Source organism: Engraulis encrasicolus, chromosome 5 (assembly GCF_034702125.1).
Source record: "Engraulis encrasicolus isolate BLACKSEA-1 chromosome 5, IST_EnEncr_1.0, whole genome shotgun sequence".
Taxonomy (NCBI): domain Eukaryota; kingdom Metazoa; phylum Chordata; class Actinopteri; order Clupeiformes; family Engraulidae; genus Engraulis; species Engraulis encrasicolus.
The window spans coordinates 51,835,901-51,862,858 of NC_085861.1; the positions used below are offsets into that span (position 1 = coordinate 51,835,901).

General features: G+C 41.7%; 2 protein-coding genes and 1 pseudogene across 2 annotated transcripts; 2 read left to right on the forward strand and 1 right to left on the reverse strand.

Annotated features, from left to right (window-relative positions):
• The first annotated feature begins 876 nt into the window (after positions 1–876).
• LOC134449844 (alpha-2-macroglobulin-like protein 1) lies at positions 877–23,968 on the forward strand. Its single transcript, XM_063199952.1, has 8 exons — positions 877–991; positions 1,449–1,566; positions 1,659–1,768; positions 12,620–12,787; positions 13,692–13,940; positions 21,835–22,047; positions 22,297–22,369; positions 23,946–23,968. Exons 2-8 carry the CDS (start codon positions 1,485–1,487, stop codon positions 23,966–23,968), a joined length of 918 nt encoding a protein of 305 aa, XP_063056022.1. The 5' UTR covers positions 877–991; positions 1,449–1,484.
• LOC134449644 (uncharacterized) lies at positions 2,221–4,029 on the reverse strand (annotated as a pseudogene).
• On the forward strand, positions 22,389–26,946 carry LOC134449845 (uncharacterized). Its single transcript, XM_063199953.1, has 7 exons — positions 22,389–22,657; positions 23,448–23,573; positions 25,438–25,744; positions 25,862–26,088; positions 26,174–26,239; positions 26,325–26,390; positions 26,476–26,946. The coding sequence occupies exons 3-7, from the start codon at positions 25,474–25,476 to the stop codon at positions 26,944–26,946; spliced, it is 1,101 nt and encodes a 366-aa protein (XP_063056023.1). The 5' UTR covers positions 22,389–22,657; positions 23,448–23,573; positions 25,438–25,473.
• Positions 26,947–26,958: the final 12 nt, after the last annotated feature.

A 26,958-nucleotide genomic window follows, 5' to 3' on the forward strand; every position in this document is an offset into this window, starting at 1 on the left:
GAGGTATGTGGCAAAAGTTAGGGCTCATCATCACGTTTTAACACAACGTTAGCCATTTCACACCGGATGACTCCTTTAATGTACAGATTCTCTTGTCTTCCCTCCCGGAAAGGTCTGTGAGATTCCTCCCTTTGACCCCCACATGACCCCTTTTGTAGGAACACAGACGTAGAGGTCAAGCGGTGCCCCTGTGTGGATTGGACGTGTCAGTGTTCTGTTTATCCTGTGCTCTAACATCTTAACGCTACACATTAATAGTGTTTGTGGGCCAACTGTAATATACATTTGAGGTGATCTTGCAGAATGATTAAAATGACACCATGGGCCAGATTTGGCTCCTGAGCCTGAGTTTGTCATGCCTGTTATCACGTGGTGTCTGCGAGGTGCACAGACATGTCAGTAAGCGGGAGACCGAACAAGTCAGCATTGCAACTTGTCAGTTTCTTTCCAGAATTCATGCTGCCCATTCACAAATGTTACTTGGTTTACAAAGTACTCATTATGACTGAGAAAATGACACTTTTAATACATGAATAGGTGGATGTATTCCATGTCTACCATTTTTAATTTCCGGAAATAGAATGTTTTACCTGCAAAACTTACTGTACTTTGGCCATGCTAGTAAATCATAGTGTATTACCTTATTACCTCTGCCAAGGAGGTTATGTTCAGTCGCATTGCTTTGTCTGTCTGTCCATTTGTTTGTTTGTCTGTCAGCAGGATAACTCAAACATTTATGAACGGATTTGGATGAAAGTTTGTGGAGTTGTTGGAAATGACAGAAGGAACACGTGATTACATTTTGGTGGTGATCTGGATCACAATCCGGATCCAGGAATTTAAAAAATATTCTTTAACATTGCGGCATAGGGTGAATTTTGACATTCCAGTTTCTATCGCCACAAAAAGAAGGAAGAAAGACTTGAAAAAAATATGGTGTAACAACATAGACAAATGGAGGCCTGCAATCTCTGAGTGCATTTCTAGTTTCGTAAGTAGTCATGAAAATAATGAAAAATGAAATTTGCAATAGACAGAGCAGCATAGTTGCTATACCTACTCTGGCTACCATCCTACACACTGCATCTTTAAGTAAACGCATGCTCAAAGCATCATGCTGTTAAGTCCTGCATGGCTCACATGCACAGCCTTACAATGATGACACCCATGGAACAATATGGTGATGTCCATGGTAGAATACTGGATACGTAGCCTTGTTCCCATTTACGTTCTTTGAGGTGAACTGACATTGACCTGGTCAATTCCTTGATATCAGTGCTTTTGCATGATGCAAAAATAAACCAAATATGTAAAAATGTGAGATTACCGTTTTGTTTTTAAAGATTTGTTGAATTGTAAAAGCAAACACTGCTTTGCCCTGAGATGCCAGACTGAGGCAGAGATAGCCATGCCATGCAAAACAAATCATTTTTCTGTTCTCACCACAGATTGATGCGACTGGTTGTGCCTCTCATGTCTTCAACATGGCCCCATTATTCAAGATCAACCCATATACTTTGGAAGATTCTTTTACATTCAAAGCCACGGTGGCTGAGGAAGGCACTGGTGAGTTTATATGGACATTTTACAGAGGTTTTGTTGACCTTATAAACCTGTATCTACATTACTTTACTTTTATGTACTGTATTTCCCTCTAGGTATCACTATGGTTGACAGCAAATACATTGACTTGGACTACAAACTTGGAAAACTGACATTTATCGATACACCAAATATAATTGAGGAGGGAGCTGTTTTGAATGGGAAGGTAAGAAAATGAGCAGTTTACCCAGGGATTCTTGAGACCAGGGACAAAATGGGTTTTTAATTTCTAAAAATAAAAAGTTGATTTTTCCTAAATATATTTATATATTATAGTTGTCTCAGGTGTTGGCCTTTTGATGCCGTTGAAATACAATCTCCCAGGTTTAACATTTTTAACCATTTTGTCATGTTTGCCGGACAAGCCTGGGATTTTGTCAACACCATAAGACACCAAGAAACATTAAAAAATGTATTTTGAATAAATTTATGGCAGTATTTTGACTTTTGGAAGTTATATTAAGTTGTGTTCTTCTATCCATTTTTTTAAATTAATACATTTACTTAAAAATATTTATATGATCAAGCTGCCGATTATTATAACTAGGGAAATTCACATTTACAAATGTATGTTTTATTCTCAAAAACAAACAATGAGAGTCAAAAATACAGCTATTACAAATTTATTTAGGAAATGGAGTGTTTTTATTGAGATAATCTGAGACAATGTAATAAAATATCTTTTTAAAAACAAAAATGAAGAAAAAACTCATCTTATGGTGTTGACGCACGTCTTACGGTGTTGACGCACGTCTTACGGTGTTGACGAATTAGAATAGAACTGGGGATAACTTGATATAACATGGTCTCTGAACTTCAAAAACTCAACTTTCAACTGTAACATATCAGTATAAAAGGCCATTTAATACCAGTCCTTATGTTTAAACTCACACCCACAGGAATTTGGCAATAAGCATATCAGGTCTCTTGAACAGTCCATACTCATATCAGATCACTAGAACAGTCCATGAACTCATATTAGATATCTTGAATAGTCCATAAACTCATATCAGATCACTTGAACAGTCCTTACTCATATCAGATCACTTGAATAGTCCATAAACTCATATCAGATCTCTTGAACAGTCCATACTCATATCAGATCACTTGAACAGTCCATGAACTCATATTAGATCTCTTGAATAGCACATAAACTCATATCAGATCACTTGAACAGTCCATACTCATATCAGATCACTTGAACAGTCCATGAACTCATATCAGATCACTTGAATAGTCCATAAACTCATATCGGATCTCCTGAACAGTCCATACTCATTTCCGATCTCTTGAACAGTCCATTAACTCATCAAATATACAGATCATGGAGAAAAACATGAATAATGTTCGTCAATTCAGTCTTCAAATGCAAGAACTCTGTAATTTCTGAACTCCTCTTATATCATGGCATGAATTTAAACACCTGGCAACAACCGATTGAAAAGGTCCTCATCTAGGAAGTCCATGACCTCTGAGGAGAGCTGGTAGATATCCCTCGTGCGGCTTGTGCGGACTGGTAATGATGGGTCAATTTTGACTATGATGTCAGCAAATGGGACATAGCAGACGTCATGGCTCCCTTGCTTCCTTTGGAAACGACTACATGGCCCATGAGGGTGGAAGAATTCCACTTGAACATCCCCGTGGTCTTGATCTGTTTGAAGCACTTTAGCCAGCCACCAATTGCAGTCATAAACCACAGCAAGCCAATCCTCTGTATTGATGTAACTTGGTCCCACTACTGATATTAAGCCCTCCGGTGCTCTAGTCGGTTCCTCCTCCATTGCCTCCACCAACATTGCAAGAGGACTCTGAACAGCCCTATGCTCATCTGCATGCTGAGTGTGAAGGTGTGCAACTGGATTAAAACAGCGGCAGATTTGTGGCTCATTGCAAAAGCATGAAATATCCCTACAGTAGATCATATTGCCCTGAGCTACAACTTGATGAACCTTTCTTGTTCCTGAGATGGGTCGTAAGGACTCGGGGAGGGCAGAATCATAAGTAAGGAAATCATCATTGCTGACATAGTGTAGGTGGACTCCAGTTAGCTGGCTGGACACAAGCTGATGAAATGTCATGCCAACAATCCTGTCAGCACAACCCTTGACTGTTGCACCGATGCCGTCTGGGGCTCCTTTTCCGTGGGATGTGGGATGTGGGGAAGAAATTCCACGTCACATTCTTAAACCCCAGTTGAGGAGGGATGGTGGAGAGGAGGTGAAAGTTTTTTTTGTTTTTATATTGTTTACTTGGACCATCCGACCAAAAGTGGACTGTGTCTATGTGGGGAAATCTGGTATGGATATCATTCAGGACTGGATTCATGTATGCCCATATTGCTGCTGCGTCTTGGCGCTTCGATTCTGAAATTGTGCAGAAAGCTTGTTTTTCTTGCTTGCTGTGAAACATTCCTGTATGGAGCGTTATCGGTGGGAGGTTTTGACCACAGAGTTCAGGATTGTACTTCAGAGTACTTGCATTTCCAGGCTTCAGAGAAGTTGACATGCACAAATCACTGATCTTGCATTGCAAATTTCAATCATGTTTCGATACTCTTTGGATTGATTTTGAACAAGATGGACATGGGTGGTTGTTTCAGTTCTTAATTTGTCTTGGTAGAGATCCATCATCTCTGACAGAGTACCTGTGTGTTTCTGTAGTCTGGTGTGGAAGTGAACTTCATCCTCTGTTTGGTTCTCGACCCGTTCCCACTGCTTCCAATCCACTTTTATTTTCCCTTGCTCTAAAAGCCAGGCTTGATGATTTAATAATAATAATAATACATTTTATTTTTTGAGCGCCTTTCAAAATACCCAAGGACACTTTACAATCAAAAACAAATACATAACAGTAGAGAAAGTATAACAAAGCTTCAGTGAATTAACAATAGGATTTGTGTTGGCATCTTGCACAGGTGCGCAATAGACATGATTCACTTGGTGGAGAAATACAGACAAGCTGAAATGTCTCTTCAAGCTTCCTGGTTGACACAACCTGGAAAAATTTCATGACTTCAAGCATGAGTTTGGCATTCTCATGGATCCGGCACTGACAAGTTTTTTGATCTGAGGTTTTGGGTGGTGTTATGTACTGTTGAAAGGGCGTAGTGCACAGAAAGAGGAATAACTAAGACGAATTTCAGGGTTTGCTCAGTAAATGACTGGTGGAGATTTTGCACTGTGTCTGTCATTATCATTCTTTGACGTTTCATTTTGTTTCTGGTGATGGTGTCTTGCTTGTCTGTCGTGAATGATTCTTGCATTGTTTTCAAAAAATGTGTGAACCACTGAGGAGATTGTCTGGAGGTAACTGGGCTTTCTTTGGGTTGGTGTGTATTCTCTGAGTGTTTTGTAGCTGAGGCCAAATTCACGAACCTGATGCATCAGGCGATATTTTTTGAGGATTCTGCCAGACAGTGTTGTGTGTGTGCCGTGGTGCGAGCATGCCTCTTCTCTGAGTGTAATGCACATTTTTGTTTAGTGCTTTACTCAAAACATGGTGGAAGAGTAATGTTCTCTTGATTAAAGGGTTTTTCAGCTTGCTTCCTTGAAGCATTGACTTTGTTTGGGTCCGAGGTGAATCTTCTGTGCTATGACATGGATCTAACTTCCCACGTTTCAATCTCCTAAGCTTGTCCTTGTCTTTCTGCACCTTCTCCAGTTTGCCTTTCAGTGACTTAATCTCTCTGTAATGCCTTTGCCTTGTTCTGTTCCTCAATCTTTCTCCAGCAAGTAGTTGCCTACTACTGCTTGGTTGCTCAAAACTAATGTCTACAGGACTCTCTGGTGGGGTGTTAAGACTCTGCTGAATCTCCTGTGCTTTCTGCCTACGCTCCCTTGATTCTCTCTGTGCTTGTTTCCAGAACTTCCTTTTCCTCCGTACTTTTCTTTTGCTCAGATCAGCGATGGTCTTTAACTTTCCATCTTTCACTCTATTTGCCCATCTTTCCTTTTCCTTTCTCAGAAACTCCTCTTTTTTCTCTGGCTGGCTGTTAAGTTTCTCCCTCCATTTCTTTTGATACTCTCTGTTCCTTCTCTTACGTTCCTCTACTGAAAGCTTCCCTTTTTTCCATTCTAGCCTGAAATGTACAAATGTACAATGTTGTCGTTAGTAGGGCACACACACACGCGCGCGCACGTGCACGCGCGCGCGCACACACACACACACACACACACACACACACTGTAGGTATGTAAGTGTGTGTGTGTGGATAGAGAGAGAGAGAGAGAGAGAGAGAGAGAGAGAGAGAGAGAGAGAGAGAGAGAAAACATAACAGTGTTTATACATGTTGTGTGCTTGCTTGACTAACTAGTTCGACTGAAATCAGCATAATAATAAATATACCATATTCCATAAATGTGAAATAGTAACTTACTCTAAAAGTAATTAATAAATAGGCCCTAGTAAATGAGAAATTGTAACTTACTTAACACACAGACACGCACACACACACGCACACGCACACGCACACGCACACACGCACACACACACACACACACACACACACAGAATTCAATTCAGTATTACAAGAAATCATGATATTCATGAAATGTTAAATACACAGAAGATGTATTATTAAAATAGGAAGTAATGACACTACAATAGTAATGTATAAAATGTAATTAAATGTGTAAATTATACATTTAAGTCCCATTTGTCAACACCATAAGATGAGTCGTCAACACCATAAGACAAAATGTCTTATGGTGTTGACGACTAATGGAGTCTTATGGTGTTGACGAAATCTTCTATTTTTCATCATAACATGTGATTTCTTTGCACAAGCCATCTTGTTTTTCACCAGCTGCATGTGGCCTCAACAATAAAGTTAGATTAAACTTTTATTCCTTAATAAAATCACATAAACCTTGTTTTTTATAGTCCACGGTGTTGACACTCTATGGTTGTGACATAGATAGTTTCATAAAAGAAGATAATTTAGGAAAAAATTACAAATATTTACTTACCATATCAGTGGCCTCATGGCATGTGCACCAATCAGGAAGTGGAAAAGGGGTCCTTAGAGAGTGAGTTGGCCAATATAATGCCTGATTTTTTTCATTTTTAGAAAAATCTTATGGTGTTGACAGAAACTCCGGACACAGTTTCAATCACGTAAAAAGTACATAAATATATTTTTTAAGTAGTATATTTCTATACAGTTTGAATAATTACTTAAAATACATGATCTTAGTAGCTATTTTGTTTGTTTTACTTCATTTAAAACTATTATTTAAGTATTGTAAAGTCATGAATCTTCCTTTCGGACAAGGGTATTTTTAGGTTCAGGCAGCATACTAGGTGATGTAAAATAATGAAATATTTGTAAAAAAAAACCCATAAATTGACGTTTTGTGGTATACAAAAGTTCTTGTTTTATTGTTTGATGTAATTATTTCAAATTTTTTAAATACATTTTATGAATTACAATGAGTTTAATCTCTCAGACATGTTTTGTCCCTCATCTCAAGAATCCCTGTACCGTAAAGCATTACTGAAAGGGTTTGGTTGTCATTGCCTTTTCAATATTTACAGATTGATAGACAATGACTGAAACTTCAATCTGTGCCACAAACAAATGCTAAAAAAAGTATTGCATTTGTGCAGACCCATTCGTCTTGGGATTTATTTTTTTGTCCAGCACCTGAGCTGTTGTCATTCAATACAATTGGAATGGGAAGGAGTGTATATTCTTGGATCAGTAATCAAAACATCAATCTTAACCCCATGCACAATGTTAACCCCAACCCCACATAGTTAACCCCATAATGAACGCCATTAGCCTGGCGAGCCAGATACGTACAGCAAGAAGCTGTACGCGGGTCTGGTCGAGCTCGGAGAGAGTGTGGGCGGGAGAAACTTCTGCTTATGTTCTACCAGTCTGTCATGGCCAGTGTGCTCTTCTACGCTGTGACTTGCTGGGGTGGAAGCATTAGGAGGAGAGATGCTGGACGCCTTGACAGACTGGTGAGGAAGGCGGCGTCAGTGGTGGGCATGGAGCTGCAGTCACTCACCTCAACAGCTGAGAGCAGAACACTGAGCAGACTGGACTCTATTATGGACAATCAGCATCACCCCCTTAACGCCACCTTCACTAACCAACTGAGTCTGTTCAGTCACAGACTCCGTGCTTTCACCTGCAGGACAGACAGGCTAAGGAGGTCTTTTGTCTAAGGTGACCAGCTGTCCGGACTTCGGCCGGACAACCCCGCCCCTTAACTTTCTAACCTTGCGTCCTCGCGCGCACCCATTGCTTCGACTTGCCGAATCCCCGCCTCCGTGGAGAAAACAGTGAAGTTGGCATTCTAAACTAAAGCAGAAATCAGGGAACAGCGTTGCCATCTTACCTCAGACTAACTCAGCTGCCAGCAACAGTTTAACTTGTAAAACAATATATTTTTGGGGAAGGATTTTCGCATTTCATTAAATCACTCCGATAAAGGAGCCATCAGTACCACTAACTTAATAGCCTATTGTATCAGAGACGGCAGGTTACGATAGACAAATCCTTCCGTTGTTGTCTGTGTAGGCTGTTTCATGTTTTTTTATTTTTTTTTATTTTGGGTAGTCATGCATTCGTAGGCCTACTGTAATAGCCAACAATTAATTTGATTTACTTTACTCAAAGTTGCTCAGAGGTCTGTTTATCAGCGGCGTTTTAAGGGAGGCAAACCGCTTCTGTCGACCTTTTTTTCCATGCAGACGCTGAATAACCAACAACACGAGCTCAAAAGGTACAGACAGCGCCCGTGCAGAAAGACGTTTCTTTGCCCTGTTAGTAAAGTTGTGAGAACCCTCGTATCGTTGTAAAGGCATTTAGGTCTGGGGTTATATCTGGAGTAACATGGCGGCCGCAGATATCGGAAACACGACCGACTGTCAAGGTCTAGTTTGCGTCAATGACGTTGCCTCGCATCTCGAGGTCATAAGCAAAAGGCTAGGAGGAAAGGAAAGGCAAAGAGAGGGACACACGGATGTCGTGAACAGGTCGTAAAAACGGACCGATGGCCACCCTACTTTTGTCCCTTGGGCCATTCAACTGTTTAACAGTATACAGAAGGACACTAAGAATGACATCATTATTGGGGATTGGACTGCCTGAGATGCCAGAGCTGGTCCAGATCTGGAACCTCTTGGCATGTGTGTGTGTGTCTGTGTCTGTGTCTGTGTCTGTGTTTGTTTTTATGTAGCTACTTGACACCTGAATTTCCCCCTGGGGATCAATAAAGTTTCTCTACTCTACTCTACTCTACAGTAGTGCATTGTTTCCCAACCTTTTTTGTCTTGCGTACCCCCTAAGCATCTTAGTTGTGCCATGAGTACCCCTAATTCACATACTGTATCGCTTTTTCTGTCCTGATGCGACTGCTCCATACATTTCTTATAATAACATTTTTCCAAGTACCCCCTGCAGTGTGCTCTCGTACCCCTAGTGGTACACGTACCCCTGGTTGGGAAACACTGCACTAGTGCTCTAGAACCTACTTTAACATAAAAGTACGTTATCCAAGTAAAAAAACAAGATGGCCACCATTTTCCAAGATGGCTGCCATTTGACGTATTCTCCATCATTGTTTGGGCTATATTGTGACAAAAGAGTCCTGTTTTGATTAAATCAAAATCAAATTAGATGTTTTGGGACATGGACAGTGCAATTCTGCATTCAAAAAAGTAAGATTATCAAGTATTATGATAAAAAATGGAAATGTAGTACACTCCATTACTACAAGACAATGCTTCACTGTAAGTTTAAAGGAACTCTTTCTTGATTTTCACATATTTCCAAGCATTATTCATGAATGTGCATATCATTTTCTTCTCAGTTTTTTCAGTACTTAGATTTATTGGATCAGAATTATTAGCATAGCTTAGCATAATCACTTGAAGTGAATGGAGGCTTTAGCATTAAGACACAAATGATCACAGGACAGGATTAAATAGCTGTTTTGCACTGGTGAATTTTACATTAATTTTAAATTACTTTATAAGTACATTTGATGATGTTTTGTTTGCCCCCATAGACTTGCATTGCTACGCTTAATTTGGCTATACAGTTAAACTAGGCAATGGAAACACATAGACGAAAATGATATGCACATTCATGAATAATGCTGGGAAATACTGCAAATATGTGAAAATCAAAAAAGTGTGGACTGTTCCTTTAAAAACTTTGCTACAACATTGTTACTGTATTGCACAGAGTCTAAAATGTCATTGACATTCTACTTCTTACTATAACTACAACATAGTGAACATGGGGAGGAAAAAGATTTTCTCTTCCAGTCCCACCAGGAAATCGCGGGCATTTACTCAAAAAATCGTGGTCGGAATTGCCAGATGGGGCACGAGGATTTCCAGAAAATCACGATAAAAGTTGCGTAGCTTCTTACTGTGTTGTTGCGATTTTGTTGCGGCATGAAGTGAAAGGTGCGATTTTTGTTGCAATTTTTAATGTGTTTCCCCTGCATACAGCTGTGCGCCGTGCACCTTGTTAACTTGTCACGGTGATTGCACAGTCAACATGCAAAGAAATGAGAGACATGCAAAAACAGGTCTATGAGAAGTCCCATTGTGAAAATGGTTTTCTTTAATTATCTTCGAAATGACACAAGAATTATCATTCTTGTTACGCATGTCGTTCCATGACCAGGTGTAGCGTCCGACACAATTGTTGTTTTCCTCGCACGACAACAGCGGCGTCGGCACTGTCCGAAATCTGTAAAACCTGTTCTGGCTTCGAAAAAATGAATTGAAGTGAATGGGACCGTAAAGTCCAGAGTAGCTGCGGGTTCAAAATTCTATCTCAGGATCCCCGGAGAGCAGTGATTCCCAGGTAGGAGGAACTTCTCCAACAAGTGTAGTGTCGGGGTATGCAATGATTCCGCTAGCTGCGACCAGTCGACGTTGGTGTCACGATATTGAAACAGCTAGAAATGATACAAGTGGATTTACCTCTCAAAAGTTTGTTTAGCCTTGCGAAATAGCCCAAAACAATAACTGACACTCCACAACCATCCATGCACTGCCACTGGATAAGGGGATTCTTGGACATTTCTGATTCAATAATTACGTGAACGGCTCAAAGTAGCCCTACAGCATGTTGTTTTGTTATTACAAAAAAATATATAGTACTATAGGCTATAGGCCTATTACTGCGCTCTGAGTTGGGGACCGCTGCACTGCTGTAGAATATGTAGGCCTACTATGGGTGTTGGCCAATGAAAATTGTGCTTTTAATTTTTTATTTTGTTTTAGATGGTAGCCTAATGAAAGGCATGCTGCCAATCATCAACAATGTGACTAATATGTAGCAATGAGCATTGGCAAATCACAGAAGGCATAGGCTATATTATGAACAATCACTTTGCCAATATAAAACAATCAAAGGTGAACTAAACAGTCCACAGCTAGAGGACATGGAAATGATAAAAGAGACAGAGAGAACTGTAATTTGGTTACAACTTGACGGTTCAATTACCTGAACACAAATGCTATGTAGCCTATAGGCCTAAATGCATGAAACCACTTCATGACTCCATACCTATGTCCAAAACGAACTGAACTTCCTTGGCGGAGGTCTGCGTTCTCTGAATGCATTTCTAGTTAATTAAGAAATAAGACTGAGCCATTCTATGTGTGAAGATATGATAAGAAATAAATAGAGCAGCCCTGAAGCCCTCCTCCGCTGTGTGTTTAGTGAATTTATCTCCGTGCGCTCATGCAAACGTGAGCAAGCATTACATTTTGACAAGTTGAGCTACAAATCCGAATGGTGAAACATCATTAGAACTAATACAAGCGTTTTGAAAATGCCGTCCTTCAGACAGCAATGTTTATTTCTTGTAGGTCTAGAGCCCTACAGTGTAGCTTCATGCGTGGTAGAAGGAAAGTGTATCGACATATTTGCTGATTTAGCAGATGTAGGCAGACCGTGAGTGATGCAGCCAAGTTCTGTCACGGTGAAGTTGGTTTCAACTTTCATGTTGGATATTTTTGAGAAATTAGCACATTTTGCAAAATCATGCCTAACATGTGACTAACAAGGCACAGCCCAAATTATTGTGATTGAATGTTACTTGTAGGCTAGCCTACATCTCATTAAAAAAACATTGTTTATGGGGTTTGTTAATTTTTCAACAGTCACGTCAAAGTCAGTGTTGCCAGATGTGTCTGATCAAATCCCGCCCGAAAAGTTCTCCGAAAACCCAAACTTTCTACAATTCTCACAAACTGCATTGATTTCTATTGGCACAAAACTGCAGGAAAAACCGCCAAATGGCCGATTTTTCCCGTTTTTACCCACAGACGGCCATCCCTTTATCCACATCAATGAAAGATCTCCACCATCAGTGCAGTGCAAACTGTGAAGTACACTGCAAAATTGGAAAGAGAGACTGGGGTAGAAATGTTTAAAAGGATGATGTGAAATTTGGAGAGGTAGACAAGAGGCTGTGTGCAAATGTCAGAGTGGCTTGAAGTAGGGATAAAACACAGTGACAGGCAAATTTGGCTGAGGGAAAGGAGGGCTGAATTTGGTGATTGCCACCCATCTACCTGGTAAAAGAGCAGCGGTGGTGGAGAACGAGAGGATGGCCCGAAAGAGGCGCATTTAAAAAAAAATTGGGGGGGGGGATGGTGGTAAACTTTGTCTACGTCACATCTCTTACAACCTGACCCAGCGATCCTGATTGGTTCAGCTGCATGGCGTTTCATGAGCTAGTTGAATGTGAACATGTTGAGTGGAAACGCACAATGGTCTGGTGAAATCCTGGTTACTCTATCTCATCACAAATTTGACCTGGTCCTAGCATTACCAGTCAATGGCTACACAGTTTAAATGATGCAGTGTTGATTCAACACTTAGAAGTCAGGAGTCAACTTAACATCTTCAAGACTATATTTTATCACAGAGTACTGTCTGAGTGTTGAATTAACACTGCTTTTTTACTGTGCGAAGGAGCACATTACTGTATATTCATATCTCTAATTATTCGCATCTGTGTTCGTCCAACAGATCAAATTCACCCGTTATGATGGTGCTGCCATTGCTCTCCGGACCGTTTATCTGTTCAAAGGTCCAGAGAGGAGCGCAGAATTCCTCCAGACCCTCACCACAGACTCTGATGGAGTGGCCAAATTCTCTCTCAGCACTGCGACTATCTCTGGAGACTTCCAGATCATTGTAAGCTGAAATCTGTGTGTGTGTGTGTGTGTGGCTGTGGCTATGGCTGTGTGTGTGTGTATGTGGCTGTGTGTGTCTGTGTGCCTGTGTGCATTTGTGCGTGCATTTGTCAACGTAGTGCGTCCTTACCGTGCCTACCATACAAACCATACAAAATTTGAGTGCTCCAGTGTTCCCTGGCCTAGTCATTCAGAAGTGGAATAGTTTGCTTTCAAGCAGCAAACTGACCTTTACCCAATGCTGTAGTTAGCAATAAATAAATAAATAAATAAGTTGACTCTATTGACCATGTTGTTGAAACATTAATCATAGAGTCCTTTTTTATTCCATCAGGGAGAAAGAATAACAGCATATTGAATCATAAATAGCGGCCCTGCCATGGCCAAACGGTAGGGCACTCGTCTACCATGCGGCTGACCCGGGTTCGATTCCCGGCACAGGTCCTTTGCCGGCCCTTCCCCGTCTCTCTCTCCTCACTCGTTTCCTGTCACCGCCTTCAATGTCTAGTCCAAAAATAAACAAAGAAGAATAAAAAAATTAATAAATCATGAATGGCCAAACAGTAAAGGTTCACTCTGTAGATTGAGTGATTGAGTAATGACATTTAATGCCCATAAATATCTATTTGTGGTTGATATGCTGCAATGAATATGCTTCTTAGATAGTCCACATAAAACAAAGAAACGAAATCTGTCTGTTGCGCCGCCCCGACGTGTGCTACTGCTGAAACGTCATTGACCCTGAAACGAGAAATCCGTCTATTGACTCGATAAATATACAGTATTTAGTTGTAACATCTACTCTGGCCTGCGGAGTACCAAAAATGAATGGTTGAAATATTTGAAAACATTTATTTTGTTCTTTCTACCTTCAACAACTAACGCCTGCTTTATTCTTTTTTTAGGCAAGTGCATTGAACAAGGTCTGGCCTCTCCTTTTTATCTTTACCTTTTTCACTACTCCACGTTATGAGTCTGCATTCAAGGATATCTCCAGACTGAGGCCAGCGGCTGCAGACAACCCCACGTCCAGCTCTCTGGTCATCAGTCCTGTCAGTGACCCTCTCCCCTGTGACACAGAGACCCCCATCCCCATCAAGTACACCTTCACGGGGGAGACCTTCAGCACCCCCTCTCTGGACATCATGTTTATGGTATGTCCCATATGGTGTAGTCTGGTAGTCTGGGTACACCCATAGTTAATTTTACGCCACAAAACATTTCGTGACCAAGGTCAGTCTGCCAAAGCTGCCCATCTCTGCCATTTCAGGGCTCCCCACATTTTTGGGAATGTAATACACAGCAATGGCACTCATGAGCATGAATTATTCAGAATGATTCACACCGCATTTGTTACTCAGAACAATTCAAGCTGCATGCTTTCAATTAGAATGATTTGCGTGACTGGTTGTAGGGTCGTCCAGAGGCATTTCATACGTAGATGCACACCTTTGGGAAGTTGGTTAGAACAAGAACTTTCCTTGTCTACACTTTCATGGATTGTGACAGCCAGGCTGACTTGAATTAAGTTGATTAAATTCACAGTATTGTTGTGCTGTTGGGAAATCAGCTGTGGGGAAAAAGGAAACTGTAGTGAGTTCTTTTATCACTTCTTTTTGTTACTTTTGCGTTGCGGGGGGCACGCGCAGCTCTACATGGGAGGGAGGGAGCAAGCATGCATGCGACCAGGGCAGAGACGCAAAATATGTCGAAGATGTCGTGGGAGTAGAGCGACTGCCCTGACGGCCTGAGGTGAGCTGGAAACATAGCAGACTACACAGTATTAAACTACATGATCACAATTAATGTCTCTTAAAGCCGATCTCGAGTTTAGGACGTTTAGTGATCCTAAATAATCTGACAGCCGGTGTGCCACGTTCAGATATTGGGGAAAAACGACAGCCAGCTAGCTTGCAGTCGTTTTACATGGCTCAGGTTGTTTTGTGGAAGGCTAACCCAACTAAGAAACATGCAGATGTGTTAAGAATTGTGAGCCCTGAGTCCCCTGAGCCCTCAAAAGTCAGACCTCTCCTCACTGCTCTTGCAGGTTGCCCATCCCCCGTTGCTGGTGGGCTACCTGTCCCCCTCCCTCTACTGCTCTGCTCTCTCTGCTTGACCTGTACACCGGTGATTTTCCACTCCTGGCCCTTGACTGTGTTGCTAGGGCCCCCCGGCAACAGGCACACCCCCTGGCTCGGCACCCTGCTGTGCTGCCGTGTGCATATAGGGCCAGGACACAGAGGTCACTACTCAGACCACTTTTCGGACGGGGAATCTATGGGACCCAACTCTCTCTCTCTCTTCTCTTGGACGTATTGGGGTCCCAGTGTCCTTTCATGTAGTCTTTGCTTGCCATGCGTCTCTGAGATAAAACCACAGTTTACATGGTTTCACGGTTTCACTTCTACATCTGTGTGTGTCTGACTTCATTGGACATCTTCATACTGTTCTGGCCGGACAGCCTGTGGTGTTTGTTGTATACCTGATCCAGCTCCCTTCTATACAGTCCTTTTTCTGGTGCACACAACACCTCTACATTTTTTTCAAGATGACATGTCGTTTTATCAAGCAAGAGAGATCTTACGGGGGTAGGCTAGCTAAAGGAAGCACATCTCTATAGAGTTGGCTGCGAAAAAATGAACAGGTGCAGGTGAGGCAGAGAATCTTTTTCAGGATTGTAGAGGTTTGATCTTGGTGAGACCGCTTGGAAAGTGCTTTTTCTTACGCTGATATATTCTCCGACCCAAAGATAGGCCTAGGCTACTGTTTCCACTGTCAATGTCCATGTAATTGAAATAAATCCACTCCACATGATAACTGACGTTTACTGTTCTTCTCAAGACATAGGCCTACAAAATGTACATGAACTAACTAAAATATCTGTAATGAAAATAAAAGGTTATAAAGTCTGCGAGAAGCTCGGAGCTTCAGAGCAACAGATAAGAACTGGTCGCTCCCACGCCACGGTTCTTTGCGATCTGAAATGAAAGCCGGTCTCGTCAATTCTTAAAGCGACAGTACACATTTTTAATATAGGCTGCAAAAGACCCAACAAATGACCTAAACCTGTGAATTCTTATTGTTTTACCTTTCCTATATAATATTCATCATTTTAATCATGGAATATGCCTATTAATGAAATTTCAAATTCAAATTAAATGATCTTTTTAACCATTTCTAAACTATTTCTATTTATTATAACTTAAAGTCTACTTTGGCTGCTACAAGGATTATAAAGATGACAGTGGGTTAATTGATTAAGCATCCTCATATTTAGCCTATTCATTTACTCATCATTTCATTTCATTTAAGATGAGGATGACTCAGAGCCACAGACCTCTGCACATAGGGCAGGTGGGCATAAGACGGATCATCTCTGTGATTGATAAAGGTTTAAAAACTATCAAGGCTTTTTCTCATAATTTCATTTAATTTAGGGGCAGCCACATACCACACATGAGGAAATGTGGATCAGGAGACATTTAGGGCAGGTGGGCATAAGGCTGATCATCTCTGATATGATTAATAGGCCTACATGTTTAAAAACTAGCATGTTATATCATATGGTACCAGTGTTAATTTCGTCAACCAGGACGATGACGAAAATATTTCGTCAACGCCCCTATTTCCCGTGACGATGACGAGACGATGACGCATAAAAATTGCTTCCAGAACATAAAAATATGACGAAAATAAAAATTGATTTTCGTTAAGGAGACTAAGACGAGACGAAATTTACAAGCCATGGACGAATGGACATTATTAAAAATTGTATTGTTTAAAATTAATTTGTTTTGAAGATACAGGATGTTGGTATTCCTGCTGGGCATTGCTGCCTGACGCACCTCCACCAGTGCACTCTATGCAAGTGTATTCCCCTATACACCTTTGGGCTGGAACGGGTCATCAGCTGGGGACCACCAGTCATTGATGTTTCGCTCCTTTAACCCCAGGACATCGACATGGTGGCGGAGTGATGGCAGGGATCTCTCCCTGCCAACCCCTGCTGATGCCCTAGGTGTTCTGCCCCCACCCTTTATCTCTCCTCCTTAACCATAACCAGAAGCTGCCCCTCTCTGCCTCCTCTGCTAGATCCTTGATGGCTTTCCGGTTCCCTGCTCCGGTGCAGCCGATATCTCGAAGCAGGCGAACTGTTGAGGAGCCCACAAAGCCCCGACACCCCACCTCAACAGGGCATGTAACGGCTTTCCAGCCAGCCTCCTGACACTCTGCCGCCAGGTCCGCATACTTGGAACGCTTGCGTTCATTGGCAGCCTCCATCCCTTGTTCCCACGGGACAGTGAGCTCCACCATCACGATGGTCTTGTCTGGAACTGACCACAAGATCAGATCTGGTCGGAGCGATGTTTCCACTATCTCCCTGTGAAACTGGAGCTGTTTCCCCAAGTCTACCCTCATGGCCCATTCCCCACCGGATGAGAGAAGTCTTGGTGTTGCTCTCTATTTGTTAACGATTGTTATCGTTTCTTGAACTTCATAGAAGATTATGCGCTGTTGCCCTGTTTGTCTCTGCTGGCAATGCCTGGCGCTGGTGCGGCTCAATCAGTAGTAGCCTAGTTCAGTGAGTCCTGTTCAGTTAGACCCTAAAATGTTTCCCAGAAAGAGAAAAAGAAAGGGTTGACGTTGAGGCAAGTGTTAATTTTGAAACAACCCTTTTGTCCATAACGAAGACGTGTGTGTTTGTGCAGTCATGATAATAGTGCTACCGTCACTCGCGCCAATCTTCCTCTGATGCTGTCATTTTAAACCTCCTCGAGCTTCCTCTCTTCTCCTTTCCACTTACACGTACTCATACGCCGACGTCCGTTGTCTGTTCTTTTGTAATGTTTGCTATATTGGTTGTTTAACCGTATGAATAGGCAGTTTGCAAGCAAATCATGAAGATCGGATTCATGCATTTAGATCAGACATACCGGGAGACGTTTAAGGGATGCGCGCGCCACAGGGGAAAAGTTGTTTAAGTAGTCTAAACAGAGGCACGGCTACTGTAGTTTTGATAAGAATCAATGTGTGGGCGATCAGGGTTTAAAGTGCGGAGAATTGAAACTTGTTCCCGTCGAGAGCAACGCTAAAAGACCCAAGGCAGTCGACATCCCTTCCTGCGATGCGTATAGCGTCTCCCAGACATCCCACAGGGCTTTTTCTGAACGGGGAAATAAGGGCGCCACGCCCTCATACTCCGTGGATGCGCCCTCATGTTTTTTTTCTCTTTTTTTTTGTACATTCAAACGGAATTTGGTTATAAACGCGGAATTGCACGGAATTTGCTCATTTCTTATGATAAAATTAAAAATCCATTATTTTCGTCATCATTTATCAGTTTAAAAGACATTTCAAACACAAAATATGGCCACGATATCATATCTGGCCCACGCGAGGTGATGCGCAAAAGTTCTATCCATGATCCATGTCAGCGCATGTTGACAGTGAACGCATCTCTCTCCCAAGCGGCGTTTCCGATTGTCTCCCGCGTCCTAACACTGGCCGTCAGAGCATTGAAGAAATCTTAATACTCAACAGCACTCAAATTTTGCCTAGTAGAACAGGTGAGGAGGTCAGGCATAAACGCGTTGTCCTGACTGTCTGTTACCAAGACAATGCGATGCGACACAGAAAAGACGGGCGGCTCTCCATTACAATGGAATCATCCGACGCGAGGCACGAGTTTGGAGTTTGTTACAACAGACGTGACCGCAGTAAAATAAAAACTGATCAGGCAATGCTTTGATCATGTCTTGTTAACTTTGTTGGCCACGGAGCATAGTGACTAAAAGTTAGCAGCAACTTTGAAAAAGGGTCAAGTCATCATCAGAAGAAAACGGCCGTCTTGTAAAACATGTCTTTGTATGAAACGGTAGACGGTAGGGACTTTGCGAGGCTATTTATTTAATGCCTACATATAACGTGACCAAAAATGTCTCTAATGTAGCTGCACGTTGCAATATAGCCAAACTTATTCGAGAAAACCTGATGCAGCCCGAGTCCAACTTCAATGCACCAGAAGTGAATTCGCCTTCTAGTTGGGTGCGTCACGTGTATTTAATAGAATATATGCGCATGTACATTTCAGCTACCGTATTACCTGGAATATTTTGGAGGGCTGATATAACAAAAAAACTAGTTGGTAATTTTTCTTTTCTTTTCTCTACCTACCATTCAACCATGAGTGATTGGCTCTGTCCACCCACCAGTTTGAACTAAATAACTAAGACATTTTGTTGGGGGGGTGAAAGGGGAAAATAAGTTCAAAAATGTAAAAAATCCGATTTGGCAAAAAATAAATCGGAATACAAAATAAAAAATAAAACGGAATTTGAGAAAAATTAAAACTGATTTCATAGGCCCCTAAACATTGTACTTTTAGGATGTCCACAAAAGTAAAAAAAAATCCCTCTTAGATAGTCTCAAAAAGCCCCATTTTACCTTCATTTTTTAAAAAATCGCGCACCGCGCACCCCCCCCCTTCCCCCCTCATACTAAAAAATCCTGGAAAAAGCCCTGTCCCACGTTCTAAAAACACATTGCTTACACTTGGAGATGCTTATCGACCCTCGACATCCAAACAAACAAAACAGCATTAGTGTTCAACCATTGTTTGTCAATGTCCTTTCTGTTGTCCAGTCTGCATAGAACAACTGCCTACATTTCCCCCAGGACGTTTACAGGGCGTCCTAAGTGCGCGTTATCTATTTGAAGTATTCCAGGAATGACGCACGAGCCATTATCTTTCTATGTCCTGCATTGCCAATCGAAATAATGCGAACTTGCATAGTCTAAAATCAGGAATATTTTATCTGACTCGCGGCCATCGGGGAGCCACTATCAAATATCAGAGAAACTTCTTGGACTTCATTGGGATGTCTGGTCTTCCCACTGCCTGCAATCTGCAGGCTATGAGTCACGCTGTCAGGTGAAGAAGAGCTTGTAGCCTACGTGATCAAATTCAAAAGCAAATAATACGCAGCAGCTTCTAATGCACGAGAGAGAGAGAGAGAGAGAGAGAGAGAGAGAGAGAGAGAGAGAGCGCAACCTGCACCTGGAAGTGAGTGTGTCTAATGCTCCTTTGCTCTATGCTGTTGAAATTACTTTTACAGGACTGATTTGGGTTTTGCTGGAAAATAAGCTAGTAACAATGTGAATATTTGCTGCACTAGGCTATCTAGTAATAATTTGTGTAATAATTTGACTAAAATGACGAAAATGTGAAATGTTGACTGAAATGACTAAAATGACGAAAATTTGACTAAGACTAAAATTAATTTTCGTCATTTAGACGAAGACTACGACTAAATTTTGAAGGCAATGACTAAATTTGACTAAGACTAAATTTTAAAAAGCTGACGAAATGAACACTGTATGGTACGCTATTCAAGATACTATACAATAAAATAATATTAATAATTATGACAATAATATACTACTTCTACTAAAAATAATAATACCCATGGTGCAGTTTCCTAAAAAATTCTGAAGGCCGCTCATTGTTGATGTTTTTTTTTTTTGGGGGGGGGGTTGCCCTTTCTTCAGGTTAGAGCAACTGCCCTTTGAGATTCCTGTGCACGTCCCTGAATACCGGTATATATTTTTTTGAAGTCTGAAATTTAAGCCGTTAATAAAAAAATAAAGCACAAACACGTAACGTTTCTGTTAACGTTTCCAGCCAACAGATGGTAGTGTACTATTCTAATGCTGTTATGATAGTAGTGAATTGAACATTTGGGCCTTAAGTGGCTGATTATGAGCTGATTTGCTTAACCCAAATGAAGCAAGAATACGTGTTTGGGTGGGACAGAACAAATATGAGGCATGAAGGCAGACAAGACATCCCATCGCATGAACCACAGGTTAACAAGCAGCCTTTTTGCTAAGGTGACAAGTCGCTAACAAATGTTGGCATGAGCCAACATGATCATTATTCATAATTGTGCAATGTTGCAGTTCCCTACCTTCATCTGCCGATGATTTCGCCAAAATTTTCCAAGCACCTGAATTAATTACTTCACATCTCCGTGCCCACGTTTATCGGTCCAGTCAACTAATCCAAGGGCAACGCTCTTCCAGCCAGTTTGAGGATGCATTCGCGGCTTCAATAACAAAATAGTTTACTACAATAGATGCAGCTACTTTAACAAGCGTGCCATAACTTAATTTAGGCCATGATAGTTTAATGTGTGTAGTCATTTCCCGTGGCATCAACTTCAAATCCCCAAAGCTCATCCGAGAGCGAGACGAGAGAGGGGAGGATAGCTACACACACACACAGGCTGCGTCCATTCCCTTCACAAAGCTTTCCAAACTTCCGCCAATTTTGCAAGTAATTTTCAATTATGATTGAATTGGACCACATCGCCAACTTCACGACATGGGCTTTCATATTAACGTCCAACAATGCAGGAAAAAGACGTTATTGGTGACGGTCTCTCACTACAAATATGAGAGCAAGCAGCCTCACAGCCCTGTCCTATGTTGGATGCAATGGGTGGATGGCTGCAGCTATCCCACCATGCTCGTAGCAAAGGCTTTTTGACACAAAGTGATATGACACTTGGCATTTCTCCTTCAACTGATAAGCCTGTCTATAAGATAGAAGATCCAAGGACAATGTAAAATGAACCCCAAGTCCTTCTTCAATTTTACTGCCACGATTAGAGTCAGTTAGCTCTGTAGTTAGCACACGCTAACGTTAAGTGAATGGAAGGTTACATTAGCCACCAACTTCTACCATTCGCGTTACGTAGGCGGCGAACATGGCTGCGCCCTTGTGGTGAAACTCGGTAATAACATGTCATTTTTCAGCAAAACTACTTAAAAGTGCAGTCCAACGAACATCCATTCGTTTATGAAAATAAATAAGCCGCCAAAAAATGATAATAGTTGTCAGTGCTTCATTTCCACTTTAAGTAAAAGTTTTAACACTTTTGACACATTGAAAGCAGGTTTTAGTCAGAAATGCTTAATGTCCTCTCCCAAAAAATCCCTACCAAAGTAGCTTGTGTTTTCTCTTAAAGCAAGTGCTGTGCGTTCCAGGTTTTCGCTAAAGGAGAGATTGTCCAGCATGGTGTCATGAAGGCTCCAGTGAACAGTGGGCAGGTAGTCATCAAGGGAAAGGAGTCCCTCAAATTATCTGTGCGGCCAGAGATGACGCCCACTGTGCAGGTGATGGTGTACTGCATCTTACCCAGTAGAACGATTCTGTCTGAAAGCAGAGAGTTCTCCACTGAGCAGTGCTTCAAAAACAAGGTATGGCTCCTCGAAGTGGAAACACTTTTTTGTTTCGTTTTACTGTCATGGATAGTTATAATGTCTAGTGTGATGAAGCGGTCTGCACACTGTATGAACTCCAGCATACAGACCAGCATGCTGTTATTCAGAAATAACAGACGTGTGAGTGTTGGGGAGCCCCATTCAAGTGAAAGGCGCATTCTGCAGAATGACGTCGAGCCATGTAATAAAAAAAAAATCTAATGCATGTGTGTGTACTGTGCGCAGGTGTCTGTGCAGTTCTCCTTTCCAACAGCTGTCCCAGGGGAGAGGGGCTCTCTGCAGCTGTCTGCCCAGCCTGGCCAGAGAGGAAAGAAGAAGAGAGGGGAAAGTTCTATTGGCCTGTATTGTTACCTCACCGACGCCGTCCGCCATTTTGATTTTGGTAGTCAAGGACGCGTCGCCAACGGTTCATTCATTCAGCATCAGTCAAAAACATGGCTAACACCGATCACAATTACGCAAAGGACCCAAATGCCCCAAATACACCAAAATATATAGGCACACAATGTGCTGCTGTAGGGTGTTACAAGTCCACAGGAAGGAACAAGGAGGTGGCATTTCATTCATTTCCCAAAGAAAAAAAAAGGTATAGTTTCGTTTTGATAGCCTAAGCCTGATGTGCAGATGTCAGATGGGCACAATGATATTTGAGCAACATGATGAGAACATTGTGTGTCAAAAGACATAACTTTGTGTGCTTAACTTCTAATGCGAGCACAACATTTAATTTTCTAGGCCTACCGAGTACCTTTTTTCACTTCTGATTTAGAAATGCATACTGTCGATGATCTGCAAGGAAGGCTGTTTTCAATGTCCAGCACCTCCCACCACAGTTTTAGCATAGCATACGTCACCTAGAAACTATTATTTTGCTCGTATATAATACGCCAACGACGTGCCACATCAAGTGCTATATTAACTAATTGTCTTACCTTAAAAGGATGTGTTGGGTAGGCAGATGATGCCACCGTTATGTCGCCGTAAAACAAAGTTGGATAGCCTGCTAGCGCAACAACCCACTGCATGATGAATCGAGGCGCTGAAATGATCTGACAACTGTGCAGTGGGCTTTGTTTATTCGTGTTATGATGATGCCCACATATGCATCTAACATTTTCCTTTCAAAATTTAACTCAATTAACTTTAAAATCGCCAGACTAAACATATCCACGGCAAAGTATCCAGTCCTTGTCCTATTGAAGTGGAGAAACTCACATAGACTTTCCTCTGACGGAAACTCAATTTCAACAAAAAAGCCAGACCCCTATAATTTGTGTTGTATCTCCCCCTAGTGGCAAAATAGAAAACATGAACCAGCGCAAATGTTAACCAAGGATATCTGTGATATTAAAACACACTACTGTTATTTTCTGCAGGTGTGCAGAATGGATTAATAACATCAGGCGGGAGGACCTATGTGGTTTACAGACCGATGAAATGAAGCATAGGAAAGTATGCAGTGACCATTTCGCCATTTCACAATTTGTGAACCCATTGGACAGGTAGAGACATTGCCATTTCATATTCTGAAAATGACACTTGATACTCTATAAGTTTTCAACATACTGTAAACCCAGATGTTTAGCCTGATTACTTGTGGTAATGTTGCAAATTCAAAACACACATATTCACAAAAAATAATTTAAAATGTTGGGTTGCTTTACAAAAAAAATACAACTAATTACATATTTAGAGAGCCACACATTGAGTGTTCACCAAAGGCCATTCCAGTCCACTAACAAGAGGCCATCCCCCTCAACCTTTAAGAACTTTGCCATGCACTCAACAATTTGTATATTGCTGCACTCTGTATTTTATATCACTGTGTATGCCTCCATCTTTTGGACTTTCATGGACTCATTCTGTTGCAACAGTTGAGATCCTTCCAGAACTGTAAGCTTATTTACATTGTCAGACCCCTTGCCTTTCATTGATGTTGACTGTGCATTGAACTATTGTCATTGTTTGATGACCTCTTTTATTTTTTAATTTCAACCCATATATGTTTGAAAAGTTCTAGACTTTTTCCATGGGATGTCTTCGTATTTGCGGAGTCACCTTATCCTGGTGTCATGTTTTCTGTTGATTGCCATTACCATCCTACATGTGTCTTCAAACCAAATCATATCTCAAATGTATTTATACATACTATATCTAGTTGACTCAAAGTGCTTTGGTGCCCTTGTCCTTGTGTTTGTCCTCACATTTGCCTGGAGTTCACATAATATTGTAAATCCTCCTGGATTTCACTTGTGCTTTAGCATCTTTATTACCTCCTTCGATTTACCCCCCCCCCACCCCCCCCCCCCCCTCCCCCCCCCCCCCCCACCCACCCATCCCCCCCCCCACCCCTCCCCCCCCCCCCTCCCCACCCCCCCCCACCCCAATTCAGTAAAGACAAAATAAATTTGAGTCTTTCCCAGTCTTCATCGCAGTCTGTTCATCTGAGTGGCAAAGCCTTTGTTCATTGTACAAAAAAGTCAATATATGTTCATTTGTGCAACACTAAAGTTTTGATTACACCTTCAACATTTTTTACTCAGACAATTCATAACTGGGCTTACAGTGTGTTTGTAGAAATATAAACATTACAATACTTTGCATTCTGCAGGAAATCTGGCCTACTGCCAATGGCCGTACCCTGGCTAGTAGACTGTCCCAACCCCCCTAAATCTCAAGACACAGTTCGTCCACCACCCCGAAAACGGGTCGCACTTGAAATTGAGACAACAGACTCAGAGATCCTGGATAGTAAGTGATTTAATGGCAAATGGTGGTAACAGATACATTCTGAGTGTTGAACACTGCATAGGTAGTAGTCTGTGCATAAGTCTGTTGTTACAGTTGTCACATTTCTTTTTAGGCACTGATGTACTGGCCAGTGTCAGCAATGACAACACAGTGGAAAAACTGAAAAGAAAAATTGGCTGCTACAAATCAAAGCTGTCAAGGCTAAAGAAAAAGACACCATCTATCAGCAAACAAACATTAAAGAGGGAAATTTCCAAAGTATTGCCAAAACAAGCCGCACAATTTGTCAACGAGCAAATTGATAATGCCAAAAAAAAACCATTTAATGAAAAACATCAGAAACAATTTGCGAAAATATGGATTTTACATAGGGGACAAATTGGCAGAATGGGGAGACATCACTGAAATGTTTAAAATTGATTCACAAAGACAACACCGAATGGCACCCAAGTTAACCCAACGGCATCTGTCCCTCACTGCCTTTTCAACAATGAGTGTGCCTCTCGCCACTCAGGTAAGCCACAAGTGAAAACTGTCATGCAGGCGTATAACATTCAATTTACAATCTTTATCTATGGTCCTGAAAATGGGATTTTTTTTATTTTTTTATTACAGGTTCTTAGTCATTCTGTTGCGGCTGCACTGCTCACCATGGCAGACATGGGGAAGCTAAGAGAGGGGGCAAAAACGACGGCAGATTTTGTAGCCCACTTTAACCAGATGTTTGACTGCTTTAACAGTAGCACATTGTCCAGCAGCACACCACAAAAGGATGCCTTCAGAGAGACACATATTGATTTTATCAATGAGAGTATTAACTGGCTGGCATCTGTCAGATGTGCCAGTGGCAACAGCTTGAATTGCCTAAATGGTTGGAGGCATAACCTAAGAGCAATCAAGGAAATCTGGGCTGAATTGAAAGGTAGCAGCAATAAGGCATAATTATTCAAATTGAGCTTTGCTAATGCTAATGAGCTTTGTCCACCACTGCATGTTTTCTGCTGTTGGCCAATGTACTGTTTGTCATTTGCATTCACAGAGAAAGGATTTCAGTTTCTATTTACGAGGCACCTCAACCAGGACTGCCTGGAACACTTCTTTGGGGTGATCAGAGCGAAGGGCGGGCACAGGGACAATCCAGACCCTCAGCAATTCCGATTAGACTACAGGCAGGCCGTGCTAGACTATCTAATGACATTTGGGAGAAATACAAATTGCGAACCGGAGGAAATACACCTATTGCTGCAATTGTCCCATTTGTTTGAGGTAGACGAAACACCCTTTCAAAAACAAAAGTGTCACACATGATTAGTATACTGTAAGTCTGTAATCATTTGCAATGATTTTGTAGAGCTGCACTGAGTCATCGCAGATGGCAACTCCCCATCCATGCACCGCACTGACCATGCCTCACGAGGTACACGAAACACCCTTTCAAAAACAAAAGTGTCACACATGATTAGTATACTGTAAGTCTGTAATCATTTGCAATGATTTTGTAGAGCTGCACTGAGTCATCGCAGATGGCAACTCCCCATCCATGCACCGCACTGACCATGCCTCACGAGGTACACGAAACACCCTTTCAAAAACAAAAGTGTCACACATGATTAGTATACTGTAAGTCTGTAATCATTTGCAATGATTTTGTAGAGCTGCACTGAGTCATCGCAGATGGCAACTCCCCATCCATGCACCGCACTGACCATGCCTCACGTACAGTCTACTGATGAGGAACCCACATTCCCTGGACTGGACAACACAGAGTTCATGAAGGGGCTGGACGTCATTGAGGGCAATGTGTCAGTGTACCTTGCTGGCTATGTGGCCTTCAGAGCCTCTGCCAAATTTGATTGCAAGAGTTGTGTTACGCTGTGGGAGGCAAACGAGGAGGACAGAGATACACTCAAGGAGAAATACACCTTTTTCAGATATAAGCAGTTCAGGGATGGGTTATTCCCACCAAGTGTTGTATTACAGCGTACAACAGAGCAAATTGAACACATTTTTAGATGCCAATACCCCCACATTTCTAAAGGGAAACATGTCCTGGCACTCTTAAAATCTGCAGTATATCAGAGTGTGAATTTGGATGCTGTTATATGTTCTCATCATACTTATTGATGAGGATAAAAT

Excerpts from the sequence above, each read along its gene's own strand:
- LOC134449844 (XM_063199952.1), top strand. The coding sequence starts at position 1,485 with ATGGCCCCATTATTCAAGATCAACCCATATACTTTGGAAGATTCTTTT. Across the intron at positions 1,769-12,619 it reads GAGCTGTTTTGAATGGGAAG|ATCAAATTCACCCGTTATGA; the intron begins GTAAGAAAATGA and ends TTCGTCCAACAG. Across the intron at positions 22,048-22,296 it reads AGCAGTGCTTCAAAAACAAG|GTGTCTGTGCAGTTCTCCTT; the intron begins GTATGGCTCCTC and ends TACTGTGCGCAG.
- LOC134449845 (XM_063199953.1), top strand. The coding sequence starts at position 25,474 with ATGGCAGACATGGGGAAGCTAAGAGAGGGGGCAAAAACGACGGCAGAT. Across the intron at positions 25,745-25,861 it reads AATCTGGGCTGAATTGAAAG|AGAAAGGATTTCAGTTTCTA; the intron begins GTAGCAGCAATA and ends TTGCATTCACAG. Across the intron at positions 26,391-26,475 it reads CACTGACCATGCCTCACGAG|AGCTGCACTGAGTCATCGCA; the intron begins GTACACGAAACA and ends ATGATTTTGTAG.